The sequence below is a fragment of the Acanthopagrus latus genome, chromosome 14 (assembly GCF_904848185.1).
Source record: "Acanthopagrus latus isolate v.2019 chromosome 14, fAcaLat1.1, whole genome shotgun sequence".
NCBI lineage: Eukaryota > Metazoa > Chordata > Actinopteri > Spariformes > Sparidae > Acanthopagrus > Acanthopagrus latus.
In genome coordinates this window covers 15,243,651-15,270,341 of record NC_051052.1, presented here as the reverse complement: position 1 = coordinate 15,270,341, position 26,691 = coordinate 15,243,651, and the positions used below count along the sequence as shown (strand labels likewise).

Genomic DNA, 26,691 nt, shown 5'->3' with positions numbered 1-26,691 from the left:
TTTACATGTTTTCTATAAACTTCATGCTGCAGCTCATGAAACTTTTAATATTTTTTTTCTTGCAGCATTTACAAGCCATCGGCAAATGCCAAAGAAACTCAACAAAATGGACAAGTTTGCAGCTATTCTTCTAGCTTCTGGTGCATTATGGGAAGGAGGCCTTCCCAGGATTTTATAACTACGAGGAAGATGGAACGTCAGCCGAATATCACCACAGCTCTGTCTGCTCGTCTGGCTGGCTCTCATGTAGGGTGTGGTTTAATATCCTGTTCCCTCTGTTCTCTTTTGTCTTCCCACTCTCTGAGCGTGCTCTGATTGCTGTAAGGGCTGAATGTGGTCAGCATTAGAACAAAGACGATCACGAAAAGGGGCTGAATTTTGTATTTTCGGCAACAGTACGGAGTGGATTTTGGACAAGTTTGGGTGAAATTGAGAATAATTATATTTGATGATTTGATTTAATGTAAGTCTCTGTGTAAAGGCAAACACAGCCAGGTCAGAAGAACTAAACACAAGCTGTGGTGGAAAGTGACTACGTACATTTACTCGAGTACTGATCTTAACTACATATATCAGGTATTTTTAGTCTGTTTAAGCATTTTCATATTCTACTTTACACTTTTACTCCACTACAGTTCAGAGGCAAATATTATATTGTTACTCTGCTACATTTGAGAACTTTAGTTACTAGTTGCTTTGCAGATTTAGTTAAATTATTTAGTTTACAGTGTGTACAGGTTTCTGGGAATACATGTAATGGGATTACATAATTAGGATACAAAAAAGGTAACTGTGTTCCAGTCACAGATAAAAAGATTACAGATACTTTCATTCGAAAGGAAATTACTAACAGGATTACACATTTGAAGTAACAGATGAGTCAGATAGTAGTCTGCAACTAGACTTTTACAGAATTCACACTCATTTCCCTTGTCTTTATTCACAGACAGCATGTTTGGCATTGAGGTGATTCAAAAGTAATGGAAAGTAATCAAGTTATATTACTTTATTATTGTGATGCTTTGACTACATTTCTGAACAAGTAAGTTATAACTGAATTGGAAAACATTTAAAGTTACCCTCCCAACCCTGAATACAACACACATTCAACAAATAAATTACAACACAGTTTTACAAATTAAGATAAAACTTTAATGATCTGAGGAGAAATTCACAAGCTACCCAGCAGATCAACTTATACAGTAGTTAAACCATTAACAACCATTACCAGCATCAACATGAAAACTTTTACTTTAAGATGCAATATGTTCATCACTTGTCATATACTCATTATAAATTTAGGGCAGCTTAATGCCATAGTAACCGCTAACTGCTGCTAACTAGCTGTCGTTAGCCAGTTAGCTCAGTTATCCCTGCACCTAGCGGTCCGGACTGGGGAGCTTTTTAAGTGTTGTTTTTTTTCATTAGCACAGAAGCTTTGGACCATGATGGGGCAGGGCTAGCTGGTCAGCATGCTAACTGAAGCAGATACCTGTGTGTCATAACCATCATACTTGTGTTTCCTTCACATTCTGTTGACAAGTTTGGTTAATTTAAAACAAAACAATTCAACAAAATTCTTACATAATGCACCTTTAAAATGGAAACAGCTTTCATCAGATGTGATTCTTTGGTTTCGACACAGAATGAAAACTAGCCAGCCGTCGTTTTCCTGGGAAATTTCTGTGTCATGTGGCAGGCAAAGTCGAATGGCGAGAGGGAAGTTCATAGGGAACTTGTGTAACACAATTACATTGTGCAATCAACATGTATTTCATAGTGATCCGCTGAAGAAAAACAGCTTCTTCCACCTCTCAAGTGGTTGTATAACCACGTCGAGCACTCTGGAGAGCCGTGCCATCTCCCCTCCCGAGGAGAACAGTGATGTTTGATTAACGGCGTTGCGGGTTTGGCGCGAGCTTTACATCAGATCGCACCGCCTTATAAGTCATGTCGGAGAGCAAATGAATCAAAGAAAAGGCGAACATCTTTGTTTTTTATTATTCCGGCCAACACAGATTAAGTCTATCAAGAAGGTGATGCGCTGACAGAAGAGAGGAGGCTTTCCTGTGGGAGGCTGGCAGTTACTACTACTACTACTAATCCTGCGAACCTCCTGCCGGGATAAGCTCGAGTATCAGACTTGAACATCGTCCAGCACAGGATACAGAGGTACACAAATAAAGTCACCATCTGCCAAACTACTTGAACGGTGCTCGTGGGTTCAGATGGCGTCAGGGGAGTCGTTGGCGTGATCATTACGTGATCTCTTTTTTCGACTCCCACGCAACCAGACGACTGCCGAGACAAGTGTGCACACAGGTATAGGTATGCATGCACTAAAAAGGGGCGAGAGGAATATTAAAAAAAAAGAAAATGGAGACAGAGGGAGAGGAGGGAAGAGAAAGGAGGAGACACACAAAAGGAGGGGAGGAGGGCTTCCAGTGGATCCAGGTGGACATGTGGTGTTGTGATACGGGGGTCAGGGTCCTGCTGGACCGTAGGGAGGTGCTGGTGAGCTCCCTTGCCCGGCCGAAAGCTCTTTCCTTCTGGACACGCGCTCAGCCAATGGAGCCTGGATCCATCCTTCAAGCCCTCCCTCCCTCCTTCCCTTCACTCCCTCGTCTTCCTCCCTCCTCCCTCCCTCCCTCTGGTCCCCCTCCTCCTGCTCCTCTTTCCCAGGCCCTATGGGTGCAGTGCCACGTTGCTGAGTGAACTTATTAGAGCGAGGGGAAGAAAAAAAAAGAGAGAAAGCTGTAAAGCACCTCCACGTGGGCTTTTTTTTTCCCCCCTCTCTCCACTTTTTTTCCCCTTATAGGAAAAATTCATCAGTCATCGCTCCTTTACGTATAGTTTTTCCAGGCTCGCTGTCAAGTCGAACACTCTCACGTTATTGCAAAGAAACTTTTGCTCCTCTGTGCAAATCTCCCGCCTCGTGGGCTTGTGTATGCAGACCTGCATAGCTGAGTCTGAGCTCTGAGCTTTAAATATACAAATCTTCCCCGCAAGACAAACTTCCCGAAGCATATGCATTTCAATTGCTGTGCATTTTTTCAATTTTTTCATTTTTTTTTATTTGGCGACTGGAAAACAGCCAAACTTCGAGCTCCTGATATTCTTCTCTATCTCATTTTCTCACCGTTTGAAACAGAGGCAGCTCTCATTCCAAACTCTTTCTCCCCTTAGACTTTACTGCCATCTAGTGGAGGATTTTGTGCACGACACATTGGCATTTTATAACTGGGTTCTTTTATATTGACGTGTTTGCAGAGAGCTCACTGCATGGGAGCTTTGTGAGAGGAAACATAAGGAGCCGCTCCAGGAAATAAACACACGTCTTGGCCGTAAAATCATCTGGCACGTCTTTATTTTCTTGTTTATTCACAGATCTTATGAGCTCTATTGTTACTGTTCACATTACATTACTTACTTGTGGATGCTAGACAGAATTTGATCTGGTGGGTTGTATAAGAATGAGTAAAACTGACACATTTCAGGTGCTTTTTTTGGTCCCATGTGTATCGTCATGGCACCTTTCCTATGATTTTTGTTTACTCCGCGCTGTCGTGAAGCATTTTGTATCATTCGACGCCGCACAGATCCTGACAGGTTAATGACGTTCTTGTTCCCGCGTGAATCCTCCCGGGGAATCGTCCGCCAGGCAAACGTGCTCCAAAAACAACAACAACACCCTTGAGTGATTTGTTTATGGAAAAAAATGGTGAAAAATGCTCGACAGTGGAACATTTGGACCGGTGTTCGTTTCTGAGCATGGGAAAAAAACGGCTTGAAACTATTACATCCCACAACTGCCAGTTCATCATTTCCACTGTTTTTCTTTTTTTTGCAACAATAAACCAGTCGGGGATGATGGCACGGATAAAAAGTTGAGGAAAGTTCAAATGAAAAAGTAAATGTGTGTTTCACAGAGAATTATCTGGGACATGTTGCAGCAAATGATTTCAGGCATAAACCTTTATTAGCGTTCCTGAAAAGAAGCATGAAGGTTAACATCTGTATGACAGAAATGTTTCTCTTCTTTTCTGGTTATTGAGGAAATCTGATAGATTGAACCCTGAGAAGCTGAAGGAAAACACTCGCACACCTATAACTCTGAAATCTGTCATTGTGTGCATCAGATTTTAACACAATGTTCTAAGGTATTAAATCTGTCGTGGTCCTGTCATTTCTGTCTTCATTTGTGCCTGTGCACCGCCACTTCCCTCCACACCTGCTCTGCTTCACCTTCATCGGCCGTGTGCCCTGTGCTCTTCTCAGCCAATCAACTCCCTTCTTTCTTGTAGCCCCAACTCATCCCCCTCCCCTGTGTGTCTCTGCCTCACTCCACCTGCGACTCGTCCCCTCGTTAGTTCACCTTGTATCCAAGTCCAGTCTTTATTTCAGTCTTTTTTTTCCTTTGGTTTATTCTGAAAGTACTTTCTGCAACCGCCCGACAAAGTCCACACACCAGTTTGTGCACGAATGCTTTGTAGAGAACTTTATTCAACCCACATCAAGTTTACAATAATAAACACTGTTAACTAAACATCAAATCCCATGTTAAGATTATGGAGAAAATCCATCACATAAACTTGTACTGTATATTAATTTCTGAGCACAGACACTTCCTGTCACTCTTCCTGTTAGTGGAGCTGCAGAGAGAATCTATATACCCATCTAAAGGTTACCTTATCAGTGGCGGACTCAGGATGTTTGAGGGGCAGAGATGAATGAAATATAGGGGGCACCACAGGTACCCAGTGTGTAAAAAGTCATGATATATATTTATAATAAAGAGAGGGCACATGTTGTCCACTAGAGGGACACCCTACAAAGCACTTTTCCACCGCTCCCCCAATCTGCTTATTATAAAGCTCTCTTAATTTGATTTCCTGTCAAATGAAAAAAAAAAATGTGTTTATCTCATGCAAGTTTTATACAAAGTTATTTTATGTCACTGGAATGAAATGAAACCAAATGGAAAACAGTTTTGGGGTAAAAAAAAAAAACTCCCTTAACAAACTTTTGTTTGCTGATGACACACATACCGACATCGTTTCATTTCCAACCCTTGAGGCGTGTTTGAGAATTAATGTCATAAAAAAAGTAACCAAAGTGTGGTGCTTGGAGCGGTTACAAAAAAATAAATTGAATTTCACACACAATAAATATTTCTTTTGACTCTGTTGGTCAGTTTTACCATTGGTGTCTGGCATAGCAACAGCAGCCACCACAAGTCTTAAATGAGGCTTTCAAAGTGAGAGTACACATGTTAGCCCTTGTTTTTCCTCGGGAGGTTCAGTAGAAGTGCACAACCTGGAAACCACGCAAGCATCTGAAAGCCTGCGCATCCAACTTCCCCATGTCGATTGAATTGTGTTCCAGCTGCACTCGAACAAGCCTGCTGAGACTTTTATCCCCCCAGCAGAAAGCGTCACGGGGCACCGATTGAATCCTGTTGTTGGTGAGCGCGACCGAGTGCAGAGCTTGCGGCAGCTGCCTGGGCACCTGGCGCAAGGTGTTGTGGCACAGGTCTAACTGGTGCAGGACGGGCAAGGCCTTGAATGCCCCCGGTGCCACTTTGAAGATTTTATTCCGTGCTAAGCCGAGGAGTTCGAGGTTTTTCAAGGCGTTGAGAGCGGATTTCTTTATGGAGGAAATGAGGTTGCCTTCCAGATTTAGGGTTTTAAGTGAGCGAGGAAGGTGTCGGGGGACTTGTTTTAGTCTGTTCCCTTCTAAGTTGAGGCTTTCCAAGTGAGTCGCATTCAGAAGAGACTCCCGGAGAAGACCCTTGTTTGTCAGTCGGTTTGAACTCAGGTCCAACACCACAAGCTCCGATATCCCATCGAAGGCTCCTTCGCGGAACTGCTCGATCAGGTTCCCTTTGAGGTAGAGCTCCTTGATGGACAGAGGTAAGCCCAGAGGAACCGATGTTAGCTGGTTGTGATCGAGGTTTAAAGTGCGCAGGCTGGATAAAGGGGAGAGCACCGCATTCGCAAGAGCGTCAGATCCGTTCCCCAGGCTGTTGTTGCTGAGGCTCAGAACCAAGAGGCCGGGGCACCGGGCCCAGGCCGCCTCAGACATCACACCCAGCCGGTTATTGTCCAAACGAAGCTCCTCGAGAGACAGCGGAAGGTCGGTCGGCACGCTTTCCAGGAGGTTCCTATCCAGGTAGAGGCGCTTCAGAGCGGGGATCCCCTCCAAGGCCCCCTCGATGGAGCCATCTGTGAGCCGGTTGTTGCTCAACACGAGGAACTCCATGGAGACGTATTCGCTGAGCAGGTCCAGCTGGATGCTGTCGATGAGGTTGTTCATGAGGAGGATGTAGCGGGCGTTGTAGGGAATACCGTAAGGAACCTTGTCCACTCCTTTGTCTGAGCACTGGACCACTCTGGAACACAAGACACAATCAGACCAGACGAGCACATTGATATCCAAACACTAACATGTAAAACAACCGTGATGCTCATTAAATCGGCTGTTCTTTCAAAGCCTAAAAGTCCATTTCGTAAGAGATCATTGATTAATCTTGTTTAGTTTAAGAGGTGCTCATGCAAGGCAAGGCCAGACCAATTGTTTCGCCCTTATTTTCCAGTGTTTTGTGCTGAGCTGGACTAGTTTGCTTGTGGCAGTTTGTTGTTGGATAAAGAAAAAAAGGGCGTCTTCACCCCCTGATTGGCTGGGAGGGGAATACCCCAAGCTGCTTCCACTCATTAATTAGCAGTCAGTCTCCTCATCCTGCCCACAGGTGATCTGAATCCACCACAATTAATCCAGAAGGATTTTTAAATTCAGTCCGAAACAAAAAAGAAAAAGTCTGCTAGAGGCTTCTGGCAGTTTGTTATTTACTGTATGAAGCTGGGATCCAGCTTCCAATCTCACAGCAGCAGGAAAACAAAATGTTAATGTGCATTATAGTGAAAAACAGTGAAAAAGCATGAAAAATATGTAAAACACAAAGAAGCAGCAAATACTCACATTAAAAGCAGCAGATATACAGACTGGATAATCAATTAATTCAACAAATTTAAAGAAGAAATATAATAAATAGGAATTATCATTCAGTATCCGTGACGTCTTACCTTCCATAGCAGGCGCAGTCAGGAGGACAGTAGTTGTCCTTAAAGTAAGGGAAGTAGGCCGGCGTGGTGACCGCCTTCTTCTTCCCGGCCTTATTTTGTGTTTTGTTGTCCTTTTTCCTTTTCTTGTCTTTGGACTTCTTGACCGTCTTATTTAATTTATTTTTACTGCCTCTGTTGATTTTCGTTGGCCTCACCGACGGCGTTTTGGCGGTCGTCAGTCGCGTTTTGGTCGAAGGTTTGGTGTCGTTTCCTGTGCTTGCGGGCTGTGTGATGTTTGGTTTATGTGCACGCTCGTCCAGTTTAGCAGTCAGATTATTTTCGTTTGACTTCGGTGTGGAGTTTGGCGCTTTAGTTTTTAAATCATTGGCTCTTAACTTGACTGTTGTGGGTTTTGGCGTTGCCTGCGTTACGCTTATTTCCCTTGTGGTCGGCAGCTCTCTCTGCGCAGGTTTAAACAATATATTTTTGACCATCACATCCTCTGAATTTGCCTTTGCTTCCTGTTCGTTCTGCTTGAGATGATGTCCAGGACCGTAAAACACCTCGGCGAGCAGATCCTCGAGCAGGAAGACAGACCTCACGTCTCCAGGAGGCGCTGTTGAGACTGAGATTGTTGTGGGAGCGGGTCGAGTGGCAGACGGAGGGAGGAGCTGACGACTAACTTCAGCGGGAGGAGGAACTGATGGAGGGACGTGATGATGATGAAGAGGAGGAGGAGAACTGGGAGGATTTAGAGACTGAGTGATAATTCGAATTGGAGGGATCTCGAGTTCTTCAGTAGAGGACGTGCTTAAAGGCGGTGTGAGGTTGTTAAAGACCGTGTGATCTTCCTTTTCTCTTTCTACTGATCCATTATGGTTTTCTGAGTTCTCCCCCTCGTCTTCTCTTTCTTCCCTTTTCCCTTCCACATTTTCTTGATTTGACGTCTTTTGTCTGCCCTCGTGGGGACTAATCCCTGCAACCAGCCTCCTCTCTCTTTCCTCTTCATCCATTTCCTGCCTCAGTTTATCCATCTGATCACTTTTCCCGGTCTCGTCATCTGTTTCCAGATTGTCTCTCCTCTCTGCTTCATCTCCTTTGTCTGGATCTGAATCCTTTTCCCTGTCAGCCACAGTTAATTCCTCTCTTTTTGTTTCCTCTCCTAAACTTTGAAAGAAAGTCTCAGGTGTCATCCCCTCCTCACGTTCTTTAGTGATCTGTAAAATCTCCTCTATATTCCCTGCAACATCTGCTCGGGATTTCCCCTCCGTCTTCTCTTTCTCGTGGTTTGTCTCCGGAGTCAATCCTTCACTCTTTTGCTCCTCGGCGGATTCAGAAGCTTTTCCCGTCTCCTGCACTGGCACAGAAACATCTCCCAGACGCTCACCTCTCATCTCAGACTGGTGTTCTGTGTCCAGACCGGCTATCTGTCCAACTGTCACTCCTGCAGAACCAAACAGAGAAACTACTTAATACTAAACAAAACAACATCATGTTGAAAGTGACACATCAGCATTAGAACAGTTAGCATTCCCTTTGGAAAGCTTGTGAAATAATTAGCATGAAGGTGTTTATGACTACAGTGCATTTGACATGATTTTCTTTTACTTACCGGGCTGCAAAACGTATGAATATCCAGAAACTGTGAGGAACACGAGCAGCAGTGTGAGCGCCTTCATTTTACCTGGTGACGGACATGAAGGACAAACAGACGAGGAATTACGATGAGGAAAAGGACGAGAACTTCACAAAAAGAAAATTCTTCCCAATCTTAACCTACCAGCCCTCCCTGAACAATATATTTGGAGATCTGTTGCCAGTGATGGAATATAACTAAATATGTTTACTCAAGTATTTACTTAATATTTCCACTTCCACATCAGTGTTTTATTTTTTGCCCCACTACTTTGATTTGATAATTTATGTTTCCTGTTGCTTCTAAGATTTCATGCTGCATCATCAGAAACAAAGAGCATCACAGCACGTTTCAATTCATGTATTTAAGTCGGGTAAATAATAATGTTAATAACTTTATTTACATAGCCCCTTTAAACAGATACAAAGAGTATCACAATAAAAGCATGTGACTTCAGTTGTAACTGCAAATAAAAATATAAACTGAGTGTGAAACATGAGGAGATTAAATAACAAAAATAAATAAATCAGTCCATCCACAGTAGACAGTATATACATACATCTTATATTGTACTTTTGATACTGAAGTAGATCTAATAAAGAGCTAAATAAGGTAATAAAGATCAGATACTTTTACATTAGAAATGTTCTCTAGACAACACTCGTCACTTTTACCCAACTTCTATCTTCTTATCTTATCTGTTACTCAACTTTGTCTTTTGATTACTTTTTAAATATTTTCTGGAGTTCTGGATTTGGATTTTGGATTCAAAGTCACAGTTGTCTCTGGACTCCAAACATAAGTAATGTCAACATAGATTTCTTTGACTGTGACTAACTTATTTGCAAACAAAGGTGTTTATACTGTATTTGATGTCATTGCGCAGATTTTCTAGTTTTGTATATTGGTCACCTTCCATCAAATGTCCGAGCTCAGTTTGCATTAAATGAAGTATCGCGTCTTCAGTACTTTCCCACATATTTACACAATCATTATATATATATATTATATGTATATGTATATATATATATGCAGCAGTGGGAACCTGTTGGAGCCCAAACAACAAGGAAGTCTGATGAGTCAGCGCTGAAAGATCAGAGGCCAAACATATGAAAAGTTTCCCATAATCCAACAAAAGCCATCGTCCAATCAGCGCGATTCATGTTGCTTACCTGACGTGTTCGCGGCCTCCTTATATGTCAAAGCCGAGTTCCTGCATCTGTCAGGATGATCCTGTTGACCTACACCTGCATCTCTGTACAGACTGAGAGAGTCCAGAAGAGACGGGGCAACCTTTGAACCGCACACACCCCCACCACCCCCACCACCCCCACCACCACCAACTCCACCACCAGCAATATATGACTTTAATGATCCATCTCAGCGGCCGTCTCTGTATGGAGACTTTTCACACACACGCTCCGGCTGAGCCATAGTTAATGACTCCTCTGAGTGCCTTTATCTGCCGCAGGATTCTCACACTCACCCTCAACGTCAGAGGAATCTGGAGGATCAATAGCGGGAAAGCGGGGCGACTTCAGGGGGAGAGAGGTCAGAGGTGACACCGGCTTTTTTTTTTTTTACAGTGGCTTCTGTTTGCTCCGCTGTGGGGAGACATTAGCATCCCAGTGGTTATATGGCAGGCGACAAGTAGCGCCTGGAAACCGCTCGGCCTTTGACCCAGATGCTAATAATGCTCTGGACTTCAGGAAGTCTGTGGGCTGCTGATGCTAATGAGGGACTCTGTCATAATGTGTCTCGTGTAAGTTTAAGCTTGGTTGTGTTTTATTATGTTACAGGCTTGTTTTTAAAGCCCTAAAAATGACTTTAATTGATCATGAATGCTAACTTTTTACAACTATGTGTATCAGTATAAAAACATTCATTGAATTTTACAGATGTGGTAAAAATTGAAAGCGTAGTAAAGATTTAGGCAATGATCATTTTTGTTTTTTAAGAATAACTGTAAAAACCTAATTTCTGCTGTTTGGCAAGAAAACAGCCCATATACAGTCTGTCTCTTGGTCTCACCGGACAAATAGCAGCAGAAACTTAAAATCTTTCCAAGTACATTTGTCTCATTTAAAGTCAAAACAACACAGCGAGAGAGAATTTCAGTGAAGTAAAGAGAACTTGTTTATTTGGGACAGAGACACATCTCGTTATTGTTTTAGTTTGGCATTTTTATCCTTGTTTATTCGTCTCTGTAGAGAAGACAAAAATTAAGAAAGGAACATGTCTTTTCTTATTCTATTAAATGTGAGGGAATACAAAGTAACACTTGTCAACACACATCAGCCATGTTTCCATAATAAAATGTCAGACAGATTTGTTGACAGTGAATGAACTAGGTTATGTAAAGCGTGATTTTGTGAGAGGGTGACCTGATGGAGGCTACATCACACAGGGATGTGGAAGTAAACAGAGGCCAGAGGTAAACAAACCAGGAGACAAACTGGAGAGAACTCTTCAGGAAATCAGTCAGCTAACCTTGGCCATTTTTTGCATGCCGTCCGGAGACGACGAAGAAAAATGCAATCCGCTATGTCCGTTTCTTCTGCAAATCAGTTTCCATCGAACATTTTGCACATTGACTCAAGCAAGCTTACAAACTTTTTCAGCAAGACTTTTTTTTTTTAATTGTTGCCATTGAATATTCTTCAAAATGCTTTATGTAAACACGGCTAGTGTCTCATTTTGTTGGATCAACATCACAACCACCAAAAGTCCCAGATGTCAGTTCTCAAACAGATATTTTCTTTCCTTCTCAGCTCCACTATCTCTGTTTATGCTGGAAGAAAAAGTGTTTGTGTATTTCCTCCAATCATCAGTCTCATAAGAATATCACCTTCTTGTCTGTGTTCTCCGATGATGCAGAGCCGGGCGTTCCTCTCCGGCTCAGCCTCCATCTTCAGGTTTGCGTATCTGTAACAGCAACACAGATATAGAAAAGAACAGCTTGCACAAGTCAGTTCGATTGAAACTTCACGTCAGTCTCACGTCAGACTCACAAGAAGGTCCAACACAACAAAGAAGAAAACATTTGCAGTAACCCACAGTGTTTGAGAGCAGAATATGCATCTGAAGAAACATTTTGAAGTGAAAATCTGGATCCTTGCTGCTAAAAACATGATCTGTTAGTCCACATAGCTTCGTGAACACATGCTGCATGCTGACATCTAGTGCGCACAACACGAAACTGAACTGCAACGCCTGAACCGACCACAGAGCGGCAGCACACGCCCACACATGACTGGCCGGGTTGCCCGTCCAGAGCCTTGTATTGCATAACATTGCATGGGAAAAATAAAGCAGATGGCTGTTCATGTTTTCGTTTGTGTCTGTGCCCAAAATCATCTCTGCTCCTCTGGACCGCGAACAGAGACAAATTACATCATCCGTATGAATATTAAATGGTGGTGAAATGAAAAGCTCAGAAGAAGATGAAGAAGATGGAGAAGAAGAAGAAGAAGCAGAGGGCCTGGAGGAGTCTCTTAACACCTCGAGCCGTGGCATCTCATTTCCTGTCGAAGGTGACGTAATGTTCAGGAGAGGGGGTGTGAAACCAGCGATAATAGAGGAAACCGAAAGGTGGGGGTTGGTTTCTTAGTAGACCTGCACCTGTTTCATGTTTCAGGGTAAAAAATACCACCGTCTCTTCTCTCTGTGCGCCGGCCTTCTGTCTGTTTTGTCATTTTGAGGCTCCATTTTCTCCCTTTTTTCTTTGTAAGACAGCATCGTTTGTTTTTTTTTCCCCCCACCCTCCCATTAAAACCCCCTCATCCATCTCTGAGGCTTTCATATCTCATCGACAGCCTCAGAAATCCCTTTCACCGACACAAAATCTGTCCGTCTGGACTTCTGCCTCCAAGCGAAATCACCTCTACAGTTCAGTGATTGTTCCCCAGTGCTTCCCGAACGCCCCGGCAGCTGCCTCACCAGTTGCCCCCTCCTAACCCCTTCGAGTTTTTTGGCAGAGCCCCAAATGTCGGGGAAATCATTTTGAAATGATCAGAAGAATAATCTGTTGTTTGTTTTTTTCCTTACTAGGTCGCTGGTATGAATCAGAACATTCTCTCTGGTGGCGTGTTACAGATGTGGTTAAAAGCTCGGATCTAAGAAAAACAACCTTTTCATAGCTTGTCTTCGAGGTATTTGTCTTGAGTTTGTCACCCCACAAAAACAAAAAACAGAAAAAAGCGGAGGTCAGGGCAGGTAAATGGTCTCAGTCCAGTGTGGAATTTGCATGAGGTTTTAGTTTACTGGCAGCTATGAATGATGTGTGACTTTTTTAGTGTATGTGCGAGTGCTGGTGCACCGCAGGGCCTCTGTATCGATGTGGGTTATGGTAATTGGACAGATAATTGATGACAACATTAACACACGGCTTGCCCTGAGGTTGTTTTTTGAGGAACGCGCAATCTAATTTACAGTAAACGTCGATATTTTGTGACTAGAGGGTATAAATCCAGGGAAAAGGGAGAGGAAAAGGGAGCAAAAAGAGGTAAATAAAGGCAGTAGAAGAAGAAGAAGAAGCATTGAGTGACAACACGGCTGTTTAAAAATAAACCCTCCCCCAAACTCTCCCATCTGTTCGGAGTCTGACTGGTGGCTGTATCGGTGGCGGCGGCGGCGGCGGCAGGGAGGGGGTTAACAGAGCCAAAGGACAAAGGTCACAGACTGTGATCAATGTGTTGGCTCAGAGCGTCGGACCCACATTCGTGTGCAGTGCGACAACAGCACACAATGGAAATGGACTTTGCCTTCCTGTAGGAGCACCTACCTTCTGTTCACGTATCCTCCTCAGTGGCGTGAACTTATATTTCAAACTGAAGAAGAAGAAAAGCTTCAAGAAGTACCAAGAACATTTACTTGGTAACACTTCATGATAAACGTCATCCGGCCGGTTTATAGTCACTTAAACGCTTGTAAACAAACGATGACGTGCGTTATAAACCATCGTTGTTTGTTGTAAAGTTCTGATTACATTTTTGTAGTTCATCTGTAAATAAATAAAACATTTCATTGTTTGTTAACAGTGAAATAACTATTAACTAATGCTTAATTAACTATTTCACATTTTACTCCATCACGTTTACTGGACAGCTTCAGTTATAAGAACATATAAAAAAAAACTTGCGAAATATGACGTTTTGTTATAGATAGAACTACTATGACTATTAATCCATTGACAAAAACATGTAATAATTATTTGGAATTACTTGATAATCTATAATCAAAGTAATACGTAGTTATTTATGTAAAAAATAATCAACGTTTTATGCTACTAGTTTCTCAGATGAGAGGATTTACTTTGATTTAATTTTTTTAGTGAAGTCATTTGTGTTTTGTTGCACTTAGTATTTACTTAGTTCACTTATTTACTTACTTACTTCCTGTTAACTTATAACTTATTTACTAACTAATTTCACTTGGTTACTTCCTTTGTTATTTTCTTTTTTACTATTCCACTTATTTGATTAATTAAACTTTCTTCACCTAGTCTCTTACTTTGTTACTTACTTTACTTATTTACTCATTTATTACTTACTTCAATTACAGCATTTACTTAGTTACTTTCTTCTGAATGCTTCTTTTACTGCTGCATTACAGTAAAATCTCCCCGATTAGATATTATGTCCCATATTTCTGTATCTTTTGGTATAATGCATGTAACGCCATGTCTGCGCCTGGAGCTAAATGTTCATGTTGACTTGCAGATTCTAACACACATTTTCTGTCAATGTCAATAACTTTCACAGTCCACAGTGTTGATACTTCTGCTATCAGACATGTGAGGATGAAGAACATGTTAACGATCGGAGGGATCGGGCTGCACGCTGGAGACTTGATGGATGGTTTCTATTAACGGCAGATTATTGGCACTTTTCTTTTAGACGTTCCTGAACATCCAATATGTTCGAAACGTCAAGAGAAATAAAAGTGAAAAAGAAAAATGGGAGCGTAAGTCAGGAAATCTGCCTTTTGTGTGAGAATAAGGGAGAAACAGGAAGCGCACTACATTCTGCCATACTTCTCTTCTATATCCAAATATTGTTCCTGATTTTCCTCCAGAGCGGCTCGGAGCAATCATGAGCGAGGGCCTCATCACCGCCTGTAACACGGTGTTGTCTTAACCCGGCCTGGAATAGCTCCACCAAATTAAACCTGTGTTTTCGTTTCACTTCGGAGTTCTTGTGTGTCAGAAGATTTTCAACGGGGGCACGAAACTTTGGAGGAAGAGGGAGAAGACGGGGGAATGTTAAATAGGAAAAAAAAACAATTTTAGACTTTCGGGGCTCTTTCTGCACTCGGCTTTGAAGTTTCAGCGAGTGATCGCTTTGAAATCAGAAACCTCAAACTGGCATAGAAGGTGTTTATTTTGGGGGGGTGTGTTAATGAAACTTATCTAACAGATTTGCAGGTCGGCACATTCGAGGTCAGGACAGACCGTCCAAAACAAAGGTCAGGTCGGGAGAGCAGCAGAAAAAAAGTGAATTATCAACATGACTCAATCGGTGTGACTGTAAGGAATGGGCAGAATATAAAGGAGGTTATTATTTTTTCATTAGAAAACCGAATCAAAGTGTAAATCTGTTCTTTTAGTTGTTTTATCTTCCTGTCTGTTTCTCATCTCTCACATCTTTGAAGAACACACCCCAGGAGGCATATTGATCGCTCTCACACACACACACACACACACACACTTTAGCATCCTCGCAATTGATGTTTCCCATCGAGAGTGAAAAGCCTAATGGATGAGTCGCCGTCTCTGTGGAGGAGAGCCGCGTAAAAGCAACAATTCAAGGCAGCTCTGACATTTTGGGCCACTGAAGCGCCGGCTTCCTTTATGTCCTTTAAATGACTCCATTGTTCCTCCTGAGTGACTCATATGTTGCTGAAATCTGCATGATACTACTCAATATGTGTGTGTGTGTGTGTGTGTGTGTGTGTGCATGCTTAGCTGATTATTGCTGCTATAAGCCAGAGAAAAGCCCACCATATGCTGCTATATGATGCTTGTGTCAGCTGAGCCGATCATCTCTCTGCCTTTATTGGATGCACCTCCACGCACAGTGTGAAATATGTGGGTGGAGGAAAATATATAGAGGAAGTGTACTATACAGTGGTATTGTTTCAGCAGGACACAGGGACAGATGGACAAACATTGTTTTTTTTTCCACTGGGTGATGTGGGTCACTGGCGCTGGTTAACAATTCTCCGGCGCTCTTAAGCAATCTGTCACACTGCGAAACAAGGCTGAGAGTGGAGTGACAAGGTCACAGTTTGATTTTCTTTCTCCCTGAGTCGCTCACTCGCGATTTCCTCTTTCAGAGCAGCATGAAAAACAAAGCAGCATTCGCCCTTATTTTCTATACGCAGCCACTGCTCTTACCCACAAGGACACACAGATACAATGTGTAGTATTTCAGTATTAAAAAAAGACAAGAGCTTTGCTGGATATTTTGTTGAGTCCAAAATGTTACCAGAGAACATGTTAAAAAGAGAAATCTGTGTTTTTATTCAAGGTAGTGGTGTCACCTGTCGCTATAACTTCCAGGAGGCTCAGTGTGAGGAAGGATGTTGGTAAACATGACTAAACATAGCTTGAATACAACTTAAAGACATTAGCTGCTCTGTGAACAAGAGCCTGAGCCACAAAGATAGATTTAATGATGGTTGCTTAACAATAAAAACATCAAGTCATGTGACAGAGACGTTTATGTATTGTGTTGTGAAGATACCTTTTCAAGTTAGCAAGCTAAGAATCTAGCCCCGAGCCCCGACTGCTGTCTTCATTTTCAGGCTTTTGTTTTCTGTGAAAAAGGTCTAAAAACCCACTGTACACTCCCTGCCAGTGAACAAATGCCAGACTGAGAACTATCTAGCTAATGTAAGAGCAACATTTAGAAGTTTAAAGAGCCAGACATCTCCTTTAGGGGGCGGTGGAGACCAAAAATGGAGCTAAAAGGAGGAGGAATATTGGACCTGTAGTCACCAGATGGCCAGAAACATGACTCCAAATGAATACTGATGATGCCTTGTATCTGCTGCATGTGTATAGAGACATATTTATATGCTAACATGCCATCTATGCTATTCAATCCACATAAAAGGTGCTGTTATGTCAGTGTTTACTATTTGTTGCCTGAAAAAAAAGTTAATGCATTTTTTAAGTTTATAAAAGAAACAACTGTCTGTATGAATGAAAATTGAGTTAAAATACGTTCCTCATTGTATTTCCTTTGAAACCGCTAGAAAACATATATGTTGGATACTTTTTATTCTTTATAACATCACATTAAGATTTGGTAAAGAACATTTTATACGCAACAGGTGGTTAAAACTTAGAACGCAGAGAACAAACTTGTCTTGACTTTCCCCCCTTCACCACATCCTGGCATGAAAAATGAGAAGTGAGAAAAGCAGAAAGAAGTCAAGAAAATAAATCGCAGCGGTCCTTTTAACTGTCTACAGCGAGAGACAAAAAAACACACACGATGATTTCAAAGTAAAAGAAAACAGAGACGAAAACAGTCTAGTCTTAATTTCTTCTTGTGTTTGAGAAACAGATGCTAAGAAGAACTAAAAAGAACTAAGGCAGAAAACTTTTCTTCTACAATAACATCCAAATCAGCCTGCATTGTGTGCCTTTGTGTGTGTGTGTGTGTGTGTGTGTGTGCATGGCGAGGTGGGGGGGGGGGGGGGTGTTATTATGTCCTGCTGCTTTTCAATGGAACAGCTGTGCGAGCCTCCAGCCGCCTCCAAATGAGGCACAGCCCAGCTTGCCTGGCAACTGCCCTCCCATTGGCCAACTTTCCACCTCCTCGGACCAATCGCGCGGGCCACACCACGAGGAAGTGAATGGAGGGGGAGAGAGAGAGAGGACTGTGAGAAAGTTTGCTGTGAAAAACATGCGAAGAGTCGGAGGGGAGAGAGACTTTCAAGCTCGTGTTTCCAGCAGGGAGCGATAAGATTGTGCAAAGCAGAGCGAGAGGGAAAAGACACTAATCGTACTTTAGACGGGAGCACTTTCTATGAAAAAAAAAAAGCTTTAACCTCTTTCCAGACAGATTTGCATGTAAAGCCTTTAATGTTTCTCAAATCCTGTCGTCGGTAGAACTCCAACTTTCTGCTCTATTAGCTTTGGCCTTTTTTAGACACGACGGGACGATCCTGAATGAGAGCAAACCTACATATCAACTTTGTCAATCTTTTTTATCTATATCACATCCACCACTCTTTTTTCTTCTGTTTGGAAGTTTATAAAAGTCACAATACACACAAAAGAAGCCAGTAAACTAATCAGAGACGTGAACAGACGTAACCCCCGTTTTCTCCGGATCCTTTGAGCCACATCAGTCCGTTCTGAGCGACAACAAAGAGGCGCTGACCTTTTTTTTTCTTTACGGACGCTGTCAGCTTTGTGTTCGGCAGGCCGAGACATGTCAAAAAAAAAAAAAACCTTTGCGTTTCCAGGGCTTCCAGTGGGGCTTACAGGCGGATTCCAGTCATGTCTCTCGGGGGATGAAAAGTGTTTGTTTTACGGTAGCTGTGACGTCTGCGGCTGCTGGATGGGGATCGTAGTGGGTGATAAACACGAGCGTGCACGTCTCACTTTTATGCATCCTCTGTGGGTGTGCATGCGCGTGTTTACAGTGTGTGTGTGTGTGTGTTTTGCAGACAAATAGGTGGGCTTCACACTTAAATGCATCCTGTAATTACCAATCAAAGCGGCGTGCGGATCTTTCCGCGGAACGCCGCCTGGAGGTCGCACTTCCTACGACATCTCGGTTGCAGTTTCTCGCTGAAAAAAAACCACACAGGTCTGCTTACTTAGAAAAAAGAAACCCAAAAACACGTGCAAACACTCTTTTTTTAATTACAGACAGACACAAACACGTTCGCGCAGGCATTAGGAGGGTTGGCACGGAGAGTCGTTTACTGCAGCGTACGAACACACAGCCCGTACAGACAGGACGTTACGCTGACATGGCAACCGGTGGGCGACTTAGTCAGTGGATATGATAACAACCAGCAGCCTGATGATACAGCTGACACGGTTCACACAGCTCACAGCACACACAGCACGTAACCATCCGCCGCAGAGATTTTCTAAGTGACCCAAATTTGCTGAATGAACAGAACGTTCCTTATGGGATTTTTTTTTTGTTTGTAACATCAGTGCTGGGAAAAAAAAAAAAAAAGTTTGGGAGATTCACTTCTGAGGGATGTATTTTACTGTAAGTTGGGCCAACACCAGTTAAGCCCAATTTGAGGTTTTTCTAAACTAAACCATTTGTTGTCTAAAAGGGAGCCAAGTGTTTTGGATGACACGTGCATTGTGGGCGTACGTTACCAGTTTAAAGGCGCTAATGATGACATTCGGCCAGTTAAAGTGGAATTTCATCTCCCTTCTTCTGTTACATTTGTGTTACCAGGACTGCTATTCCTGTTATTGTTATGAAGTAGGTGGCAGTTTGTGTTCACTCGCCAACGTTGTTAACAGTAGTTAACAAACTTTAATGTTACTAATGTTTAGTATCTTATGCATCTAGTTCTAACATTAGTTAGCTAGCAAACATTAACATTGCAAACACCAACTAGGTAACGTTGACCGTGCTAACATTTGCTAGCCGACAGTCAGTCGACTCAGCCATTTTGACTTTTTTTCCACAAACTAAGGCTCTTGTTTGCTGACGAATACCAACAGTATTATACCATCAGCTCACAAACCTTGTTAGAAGGTGGAGCCAACTGTCAGGATTCTTACAAAGCAATCATTTTGGATATGACAAACTGTTAATGATTCATCATCATCATGCTCTGAGGGAAAATATGAGAAAAAAAAATACCATCAGTGCGACCTTTAAGTGCATAATATCTCCAGAACTCTCTGTGCTCTCTCACCATGTTCTGTGCACGGCAGACCTGCCCAGACACGCAAAAAAGATTAATATATGAAAGTATTCAGCCTCACACCCAGGGAGGCAGGTTTATTAGGCAGCTCGCCTGTGGCAAGTCATTTTCACATTGAGGCAAAGCAAAATTTACCCCACTTGTCAGCGAATGATTGCAGACTAATAAGACCTTGGGCCTGCGGGGACACAACTGAAAAAACCCCACAGTTCCTCTCCTGCTAATTGTAAATTAAAGTAGTACTATGGGCTTTTTTCAGCACGGGGGAAAATAATTACATTTAGACACACTCTTTTAAGGATTATTTATTGTTCTGTTAAAAAAATACGACAGTTACATTTAGTTATTTACATCAACGCCTTGCATCAAGTTAGAAATGTGTTTTTGCGGCCCTGCCCTCTCTCAAGGACAAACTCCAACAGTTGTCATCCATCTTGATGAGCTGTCGCTCTTTGAAATGGCAGCTCCTGTAGCCCGAGGCTCAGACTGGCCCTAACTGTAAAGTCACCACAGCTGTTAAAGAGGGAGACAACAGGCCCAGGCAAACTGCTGTAAAAATTAGTAATGCCTCACCTGGGACTTTTGTCTGCAGTACGGCTAATGCAGTTTTTCCTGCTTCCTTCCGAGCTAATGCTGAAGTTGTAATGATGTTCTTACGCAGTGGCACCTGGGAAACGGTGCAGGACCATTGTCCATGAGCACAATGAGCTCAGTGTTTGCTGTAGGCATGTGGCACACTCTGAAACCTACTTACAGTGAGGTCAGTGGATTATCCAGAGTCTAACCGCGTCATATTCCTGGAAAGATTCTTAACTTATCGGCTAAAAGTCAACTGTTGGCTAGTTAGCACTAGAGGTGTTAGCTTAAGACCTGTGAGTCACTTAAATCCTGTTGCTTAGCATTATCAGTATTGTTAAGGGTAACTCCCAAACCTGGCACCTACATTACCCACAATGCAACGTATCCACTGAGTGACATCACTGGAGGCAACACATAATATTCCATGTAGCCCAAGACATGTAAACACACTTCAGTGTGTAAAATTGGAGGAGGTACCCTTTAAAGCGTTTTGCTAATCAAGTGCTATCAGTAACATAAAGGTCTTTGCTATGCATTTTCAATGAATTAAAGGTTTTTGGTAAGTGCTTTCGGGAAGATATTTTTAAGTTAAATGCACCACAAAAAGTTATACAGTTACAAAAATAAACACATTACCTCATCGCCATGCATTCAGCAAACAGCTGTACACATGTTAGCCAGATCAAGATGTTGGCAAGAGGTGGTTGTCTTACTGCTTTTTACCACAGGGGCCGCCAGAATCAGTCAAATCAAAATTACTTGTAGCTGCTTTAAGTACTATAGTAGCATGACAACTTTCGTTGTCGTGTCAGATAATGAATAATGGCTGAAATCACTGAAGACTAAAGCAACAGTTTAACCATGTAGAAGTATCCATTAGAAGGATTTAGCGGAAATGTATCTGAAATTATGATAAGTCAGATCTAATACATCTCTCCGTGGTGTGTTTGTTTATATCAGTAAGACATTTTACTGTGCTGTCCTTCCCTATCTGGGTGTATAAGAATAGTTTTCTCATACCAGAATAAATGAGCAGTAAGATTAATTGTAGAGGTGTTGGTTGTGGCGTTCAGACCACTTATGTGTGGTTTCAGGATCTGAGGTGCATCCACAGGACACAAAACCTGAAACTGCCTCTCACTGTGTTACAGGACTCTGAGGGGAGGTTACCCACACTGACCAATCACAGCTCTAATAAATCAATAACAACCCCGAGCTCTCTCATGTGTGTGAGAAAACAGCCTCAATCTGCTCCCACTGTGCTGCCCAGACAATCCCAGCCTAATCCATACAGTCCAGTCCTGGATTACCACGTCTGCTCCACCCACCACCTCCGCATTATGGAAATTAGACAGGATTGAACACACACACACACACACACACACACAACACACACACAACACACAAAACACAAGGACACAGACGCAGAACTCGTCGGACATCTTCCTGTTGTCCTGAAAAGAATGATTACACCAGTCGTTTCGCCAGATTAGTTGACGTGAGGAAGATTTCTTCTGATCTGGCCTGAGTGGAAACAACACGGCAACTCTCTGATGCAGATTTTGTTTTGTTTGGTGCTCGGGAACACGTTGCCATAGTGACCGTGATACCTATTTCTCGGTGAATGTGACACGGAGGCCGATGATTTCATGTGTGCATGCGTTTGAGTGGTTAGAGCGAGTGGATGAGTGGGAGGAGAAAAGGAAAAAGATCTTTTGAATGTATATTAAACGTGCACCTGAAGACAAGCGAGTGTGTGTGTGTGTGTGTGTGTGAGTGTGTGTGTGTGTGTGTGAATGCTTTTCTGTGCGTGTTCGTGTGTTAATGGTTCTGAATGGGCCGATGTAGACGAAAGCCACATTATTAGCACATGGCTCAGCGAAGCAACCGGCAGTTCCAGCAGAACTCTCATTAGCCATCTGATCTCCGCGTTGGTCTCATTCTTCTTCTCTCAATCCGACAAAAACATGCGGAGCCACCGATCCTCACACGCGTCCCTCATTCTCCACCAGCTTTGTTCCGTTTTTCTTCCTCTGACAGGAAGCTTTCAGAAGAGACTTGGTAATATAGAAGCGAGTGATTCAGAAATGAATGAACATGCAGGTGAGAAATTGCTGCTGTTCAGAATGTGGCACTTAATAGGAAAGGTGCTCCGACATGTGCAGCACGCGCACATGCATAGAGCCGTTCAGGAAATGTGCCGATTGACGCTCGTCAAAAGCCAACGCATGTGCTGACGCTGACACACAAAAGGTGAAATTTTGCTGGCAGAGCGACCACCCACAGGTGCTGAGAGGTCTCAGGTCTGATCAAAAGCTGTTCTTAGATGTGCTTGGCTTTCAAAATGGCAGCGTAGCAAGCAGTCCTCTTTGCTGAACTCCCATTCTCACATATAAATGAATATCTCTTTTTGAGTCGCTGCCATCAAAAAACACCAAGAAACTGAAACAAGATTGATTCCTCAGAGAGACTGGCTTTGTGTAAAGGAGGTAGCAGCTGCTAGTGAGACCAAGAGACCCTGTTCTTCATCTGAAAATTCAAGATATTTAGGAGGTCATCACCGAAAGGAGAGCCTATCATCCCAGCAGCTTCAGGCTCTTGGAAAAAGCTGAAAAGCTTTGAACAAAGCTCCAAATGGAGCAGGCTGAGAGAATTTCAGTTGCCTTTGACAGAGCTCATCTACAAATTAAACTGCTAAGGGATGAGAAGCATAGTTGAGCTGAGAGTTCTAGTAAGATGGGAAATATACATCATTAAATTGAGTAAACCTCCTGCCTCGTCAGAAAAACAACCATATAAGTTGAAATGAAAGCAGCTTATGATGATATTTACGTTTGTTGTTCGGCAGCGACCCTTTAGCAGTTGTTGTTGGATTAAAAAAGCTCAAGACTTTCACTCAGGCGGCCGCTGTCCGTGTCCCGTTGTGAAACCAGAAGTCAACGGTGCTTTCTTTAATTGTATTAAGGTAGTGAAGAAAAAAGTAGATGAGGTAACATAAGTTACGTAGGTAACACAGAAGTTACAGAAAGGAAGTAGTGAGTTTAACCCAAACCACAATTCCTTCCTAAATCTAACCAAGTATTTTTGTTCCCTAAATCTAACCACTTGTAGTTCCCTAAGTATTTTTAAGTAGTTTTGCTCCCATAAACAGAAAAGAAACCAAAAAAAATGGAGAACTTAGTGTCTAATAATAAGTCAACAGTATAATGTTTACCAAACAATACAACAATAAACAAATTCACCTGCAGAATAATCAATCATATTTTATTTTAATCATGTGAATATCAATTTGCACGCCATATTTTTTGATACATAATTCCTGTAAGCAGTCAGACATAACAGAATGGTACTTTCAACTTAATAGCAAAACATACACCTCCAAAGCTCAAGAAAAACCTTTAAGGGTGAAAATAAATTAAAGCAAATTACTCTAAAGGCAATAAACATGTTCCCAACAGAGTTTGCTAACTGTGCTGCAAAAGTCCAACAGAACTCTTTAAATCTCTGGCCTCTTTGAAGACGCATTCCTGCATGAGCCGTGCTCACAGCCAATTTCACAAATCACACCGACTTCTTTGCCCATACCACTTTTAAATCTGACAGTAATTGGGTGACATTTGCTCCAAAACCTTCTGGTAAACAAGGCCTCCTTCTCAGAGGATCAGAGGGTTTGGCACTCAGCAGAGCCTCAGCACTGAAATACTGCACATGCACGTACACAAATATGCAATCTCCCTCAAGGAAAAGATGCATTTTAGATTTATTTTCATTAGGTGTATCGTTAGCTGCCATCAACGTGACCGCTCATCCTGCTCGAGTTCACATGTGCAAGAGGACCTCGTTCCTTCTGCATCTAACTCCAATTTACATACATCCACATTTCCACACACACGCTACTCATTATTTTCAATGTGCCATTTCACCGTCTAATTATAGAAAAATACATTGCCCTTTAATGTCTGTTGCCTGCAGAGGTTTGCTGGAGCCTGCAGACTGAAGGGGGAAAATACAGCTGCTGAGCAGCCCGGGAATGTGTCTGGACCACTGAGTCTTTACCCAGGGATGTAAATCACTGTTTAAGTCAGGGTCATTTACACCAAACCGCTCATCAACCACTTCTACAGAGGGCTGTGCTCAGAGATAATGGCAAGAAAGACTACAAATGGTTGGAAACTACGAGCAGGGGAAAGACTATTAAGCAAATTGGAAAAAGGAATGGATGGTTTTATGTTTTGGAATGTTAGGTGCACTTTTGTGTGGTTGCATGCAATTTTACATTTAAGGTTTTTTGAAGCGGATGGCTTTAGACACTTTATATACCAGAGTGTGTCTCAAAGCCTCCAATACATTCTTCTTGTCACTGAAGTTACAGGATCTGGGCATCTGAGCTAGCGTGTGCTGGGCTTTCTCAAATCTGAAACACCTTAAATCGCCATATCCCACAGCCAGATATTTAAAAAACACATTATTTTCCCTAAACAGCTGAATAGATTGTTTGACAACATCTCCCAAAAAGCACTTTCCCAAAGCAGCGTAACAGTGACACATGTACAGGACCTTTGCTGTACAGTTGAAGTTGGATTAGGTTTAGTAAAACATTCGGGTTAAAATCACTATTACTTTTGTTATGCAGATACTTTTTTTTTTTTTTACCTCTGTTACAAACATACTTTGTTACCCTGTGCATGTGATGTTACTTCACTGTGGTTAGATTTAGACTCTAAAGCTACTTGGTTAGGTTTAGACTTTAAAAATACTTTGTTATGTTTAGGCTCTAAAACTACTCTGTAAGGTTTAGGCTCTGAAACTACTTTTCCGCTGTGTTTCCAGAGTCAAAAAACATTACATAACTGTGATTAGCAGATACCGAGCTGACAAGTTGATATCAGGTTGTGTTTTTGGAACATGGTCCAAAGTGAGGAGAAGAAAATTTGCTTCGCTTTGACTTACAGAATCATAACTGCTCAAATGTGACTGTGGTTGTTCAGTTGATTATAATCCTGGTAAAATATTTACAAAAGGTATCAGTGGCGGTTTGATCCCTTCAACAACGGCAAACAGAGCTGTTTTTGATGTAAGTCATACAGGTAACTCCGGGGAGCAGCTAGTTTATTCCCCTGCTTCCCTGAATTACAAAAGCAATAATCTTTTACTGCAGTCTGTCGTTGCACAAAGTGTCTCAGTGTCTGGAAAGTCAACAAACTGGCGGAGAGAGAACATAGATAACGGGCTGATATGACGGCAGTGGAACTAGGTCACCTTAGAGAATCGTATGTCGCATGTTTGCTTTATGCTTCTTCTGCAAAACACGGTTATGTAACTGTCGTTCTACTGTTCTGCTATCATGTCCGATCAAAGCCTGATGTTCTAATGATTAATCATTCATGCAAACCCCAGAACTGTGGTTACAGAAACACTACTTGCATGCTCACTAAAGCTAGATCTGAGCACAATCACCCAACTGAGGCCTTATCTTATCTCTCAAAGCAACTTTATGTAACTTTCGCCATTAAAATAACATCATGTTGATGGTACAGTGTCTGGTAATAGGATGAATGGTGTCTCTGTGTCAGCCACTTTGCAACCCCATCACTTGTTTCTGCTCTATGTATCTTCAGTTGGATGGAAGGATCGCAGCGTTACCGACATGTTTGGATCAACACACAACTTTAGTTACTCCAACATTTTTATTCTGGCGACTGGGCTGCGTTTGCTCGTGTCTGTGTGGCTGCACGTGGAGTGTTTTTTTGTGTTCCCTGTCGGCCTCCCACACACTCAATAACATCGTTACATAAAGGCGTTCATGTCGTCAAAATGTTCGATGATGGATCTCACAGAAGACACATAAACACTCCGTGAAAACACGGAGGCCACAGCCGGCACGAGCGTCAGATCATTTGTACTCTCCACAACACAGTAGTGAAATAAAACAACTTCAGGCCATATTCTTTCACTACCTCTCATATCAGCCCACCAGACGTGCTATAAAAACATCTCGAGGATTAATTATTAACGCAGAGATTATCAAACGGAGTGACCCGTCATGTGGAAATGTGCCGCAAACATGTAAAGGGATCAGATGTGTTGATAAAACTTTCAAAAATCCTCTTAAAGGGGAATTATCTGAACATATAGAGGGAGAGATTTCTAAATTACACGTGGAAATGTAGCCGTTATCTCCGGTTGCTTAGTGACTAATTCACAGAGCGGAAAAACTCCTTTAGGGGCTTATTTGCATATGCAAAGTGCAGAGATAGGGCGAACAAACAATCTCTGGGTGTTTGAAGAGGTGTGTGTGTGCTGACATGGATCACAGAAGACGGAGGAGCAGAGTGCATCGGCGAGGCCTCGACGACCTGCTGTGTCGGGAGAGATAGCATGACAGCGTGTGTGTGTGTGTGTGTGTATGTGTGTGTGTGTCAGACCTCCATCTGCACAGAAACTTTACAGCAAATCACCCGAGTACGTGTGTTTGCGCGAGGGGGGGGAAGGTAG

At 42.4% G+C, this 26,691-nt stretch overlaps 1 protein-coding gene across 1 annotated transcript; it reads right to left on the bottom strand.

Moving 5' to 3' along the window:
- Nucleotides 1-4,406: 4,406 nt before the first annotated feature.
- Nucleotides 4,407-12,391, bottom strand: LOC119032920. The gene is made up of 4 exons (XM_037122555.1): nt 11,546-12,391; nt 8,674-8,745; nt 7,083-8,505; nt 4,407-6,391 (listed from the first exon to the last, which is right to left on the bottom strand). Exons 1-4 carry the CDS (start codon nt 11,604-11,606, stop codon nt 5,299-5,301), a joined length of 2,649 nt encoding a protein of 882 aa, XP_036978450.1. The 5' UTR covers nt 11,607-12,391; the 3' UTR covers nt 4,407-5,298.
- Between the last annotated feature and the right edge of the window lie 14,300 nt (nt 12,392-26,691).

Coding starts and splice junctions, on each gene's coding strand:
- LOC119032920 (XM_037122555.1), bottom strand. CDS start 11,606: ATGGAGGCTGAGCCGGAGAGGAACGCCCGGCTCTGCATCATCGGAGAA. Junction 8,746..11,545: donor CGGAGAACACAGACAAGAAG/GTGATATTCTTA, acceptor GTCCGTCACCAG/GTAAAATGAAGGCGCTCACA. Junction 6,392..7,082: donor GACTGCGCCTGCTATGGAAG/GTAAGACGTCAC, acceptor CTTGTGTTCCAG/AGTGGTCCAGTGCTCAGACA.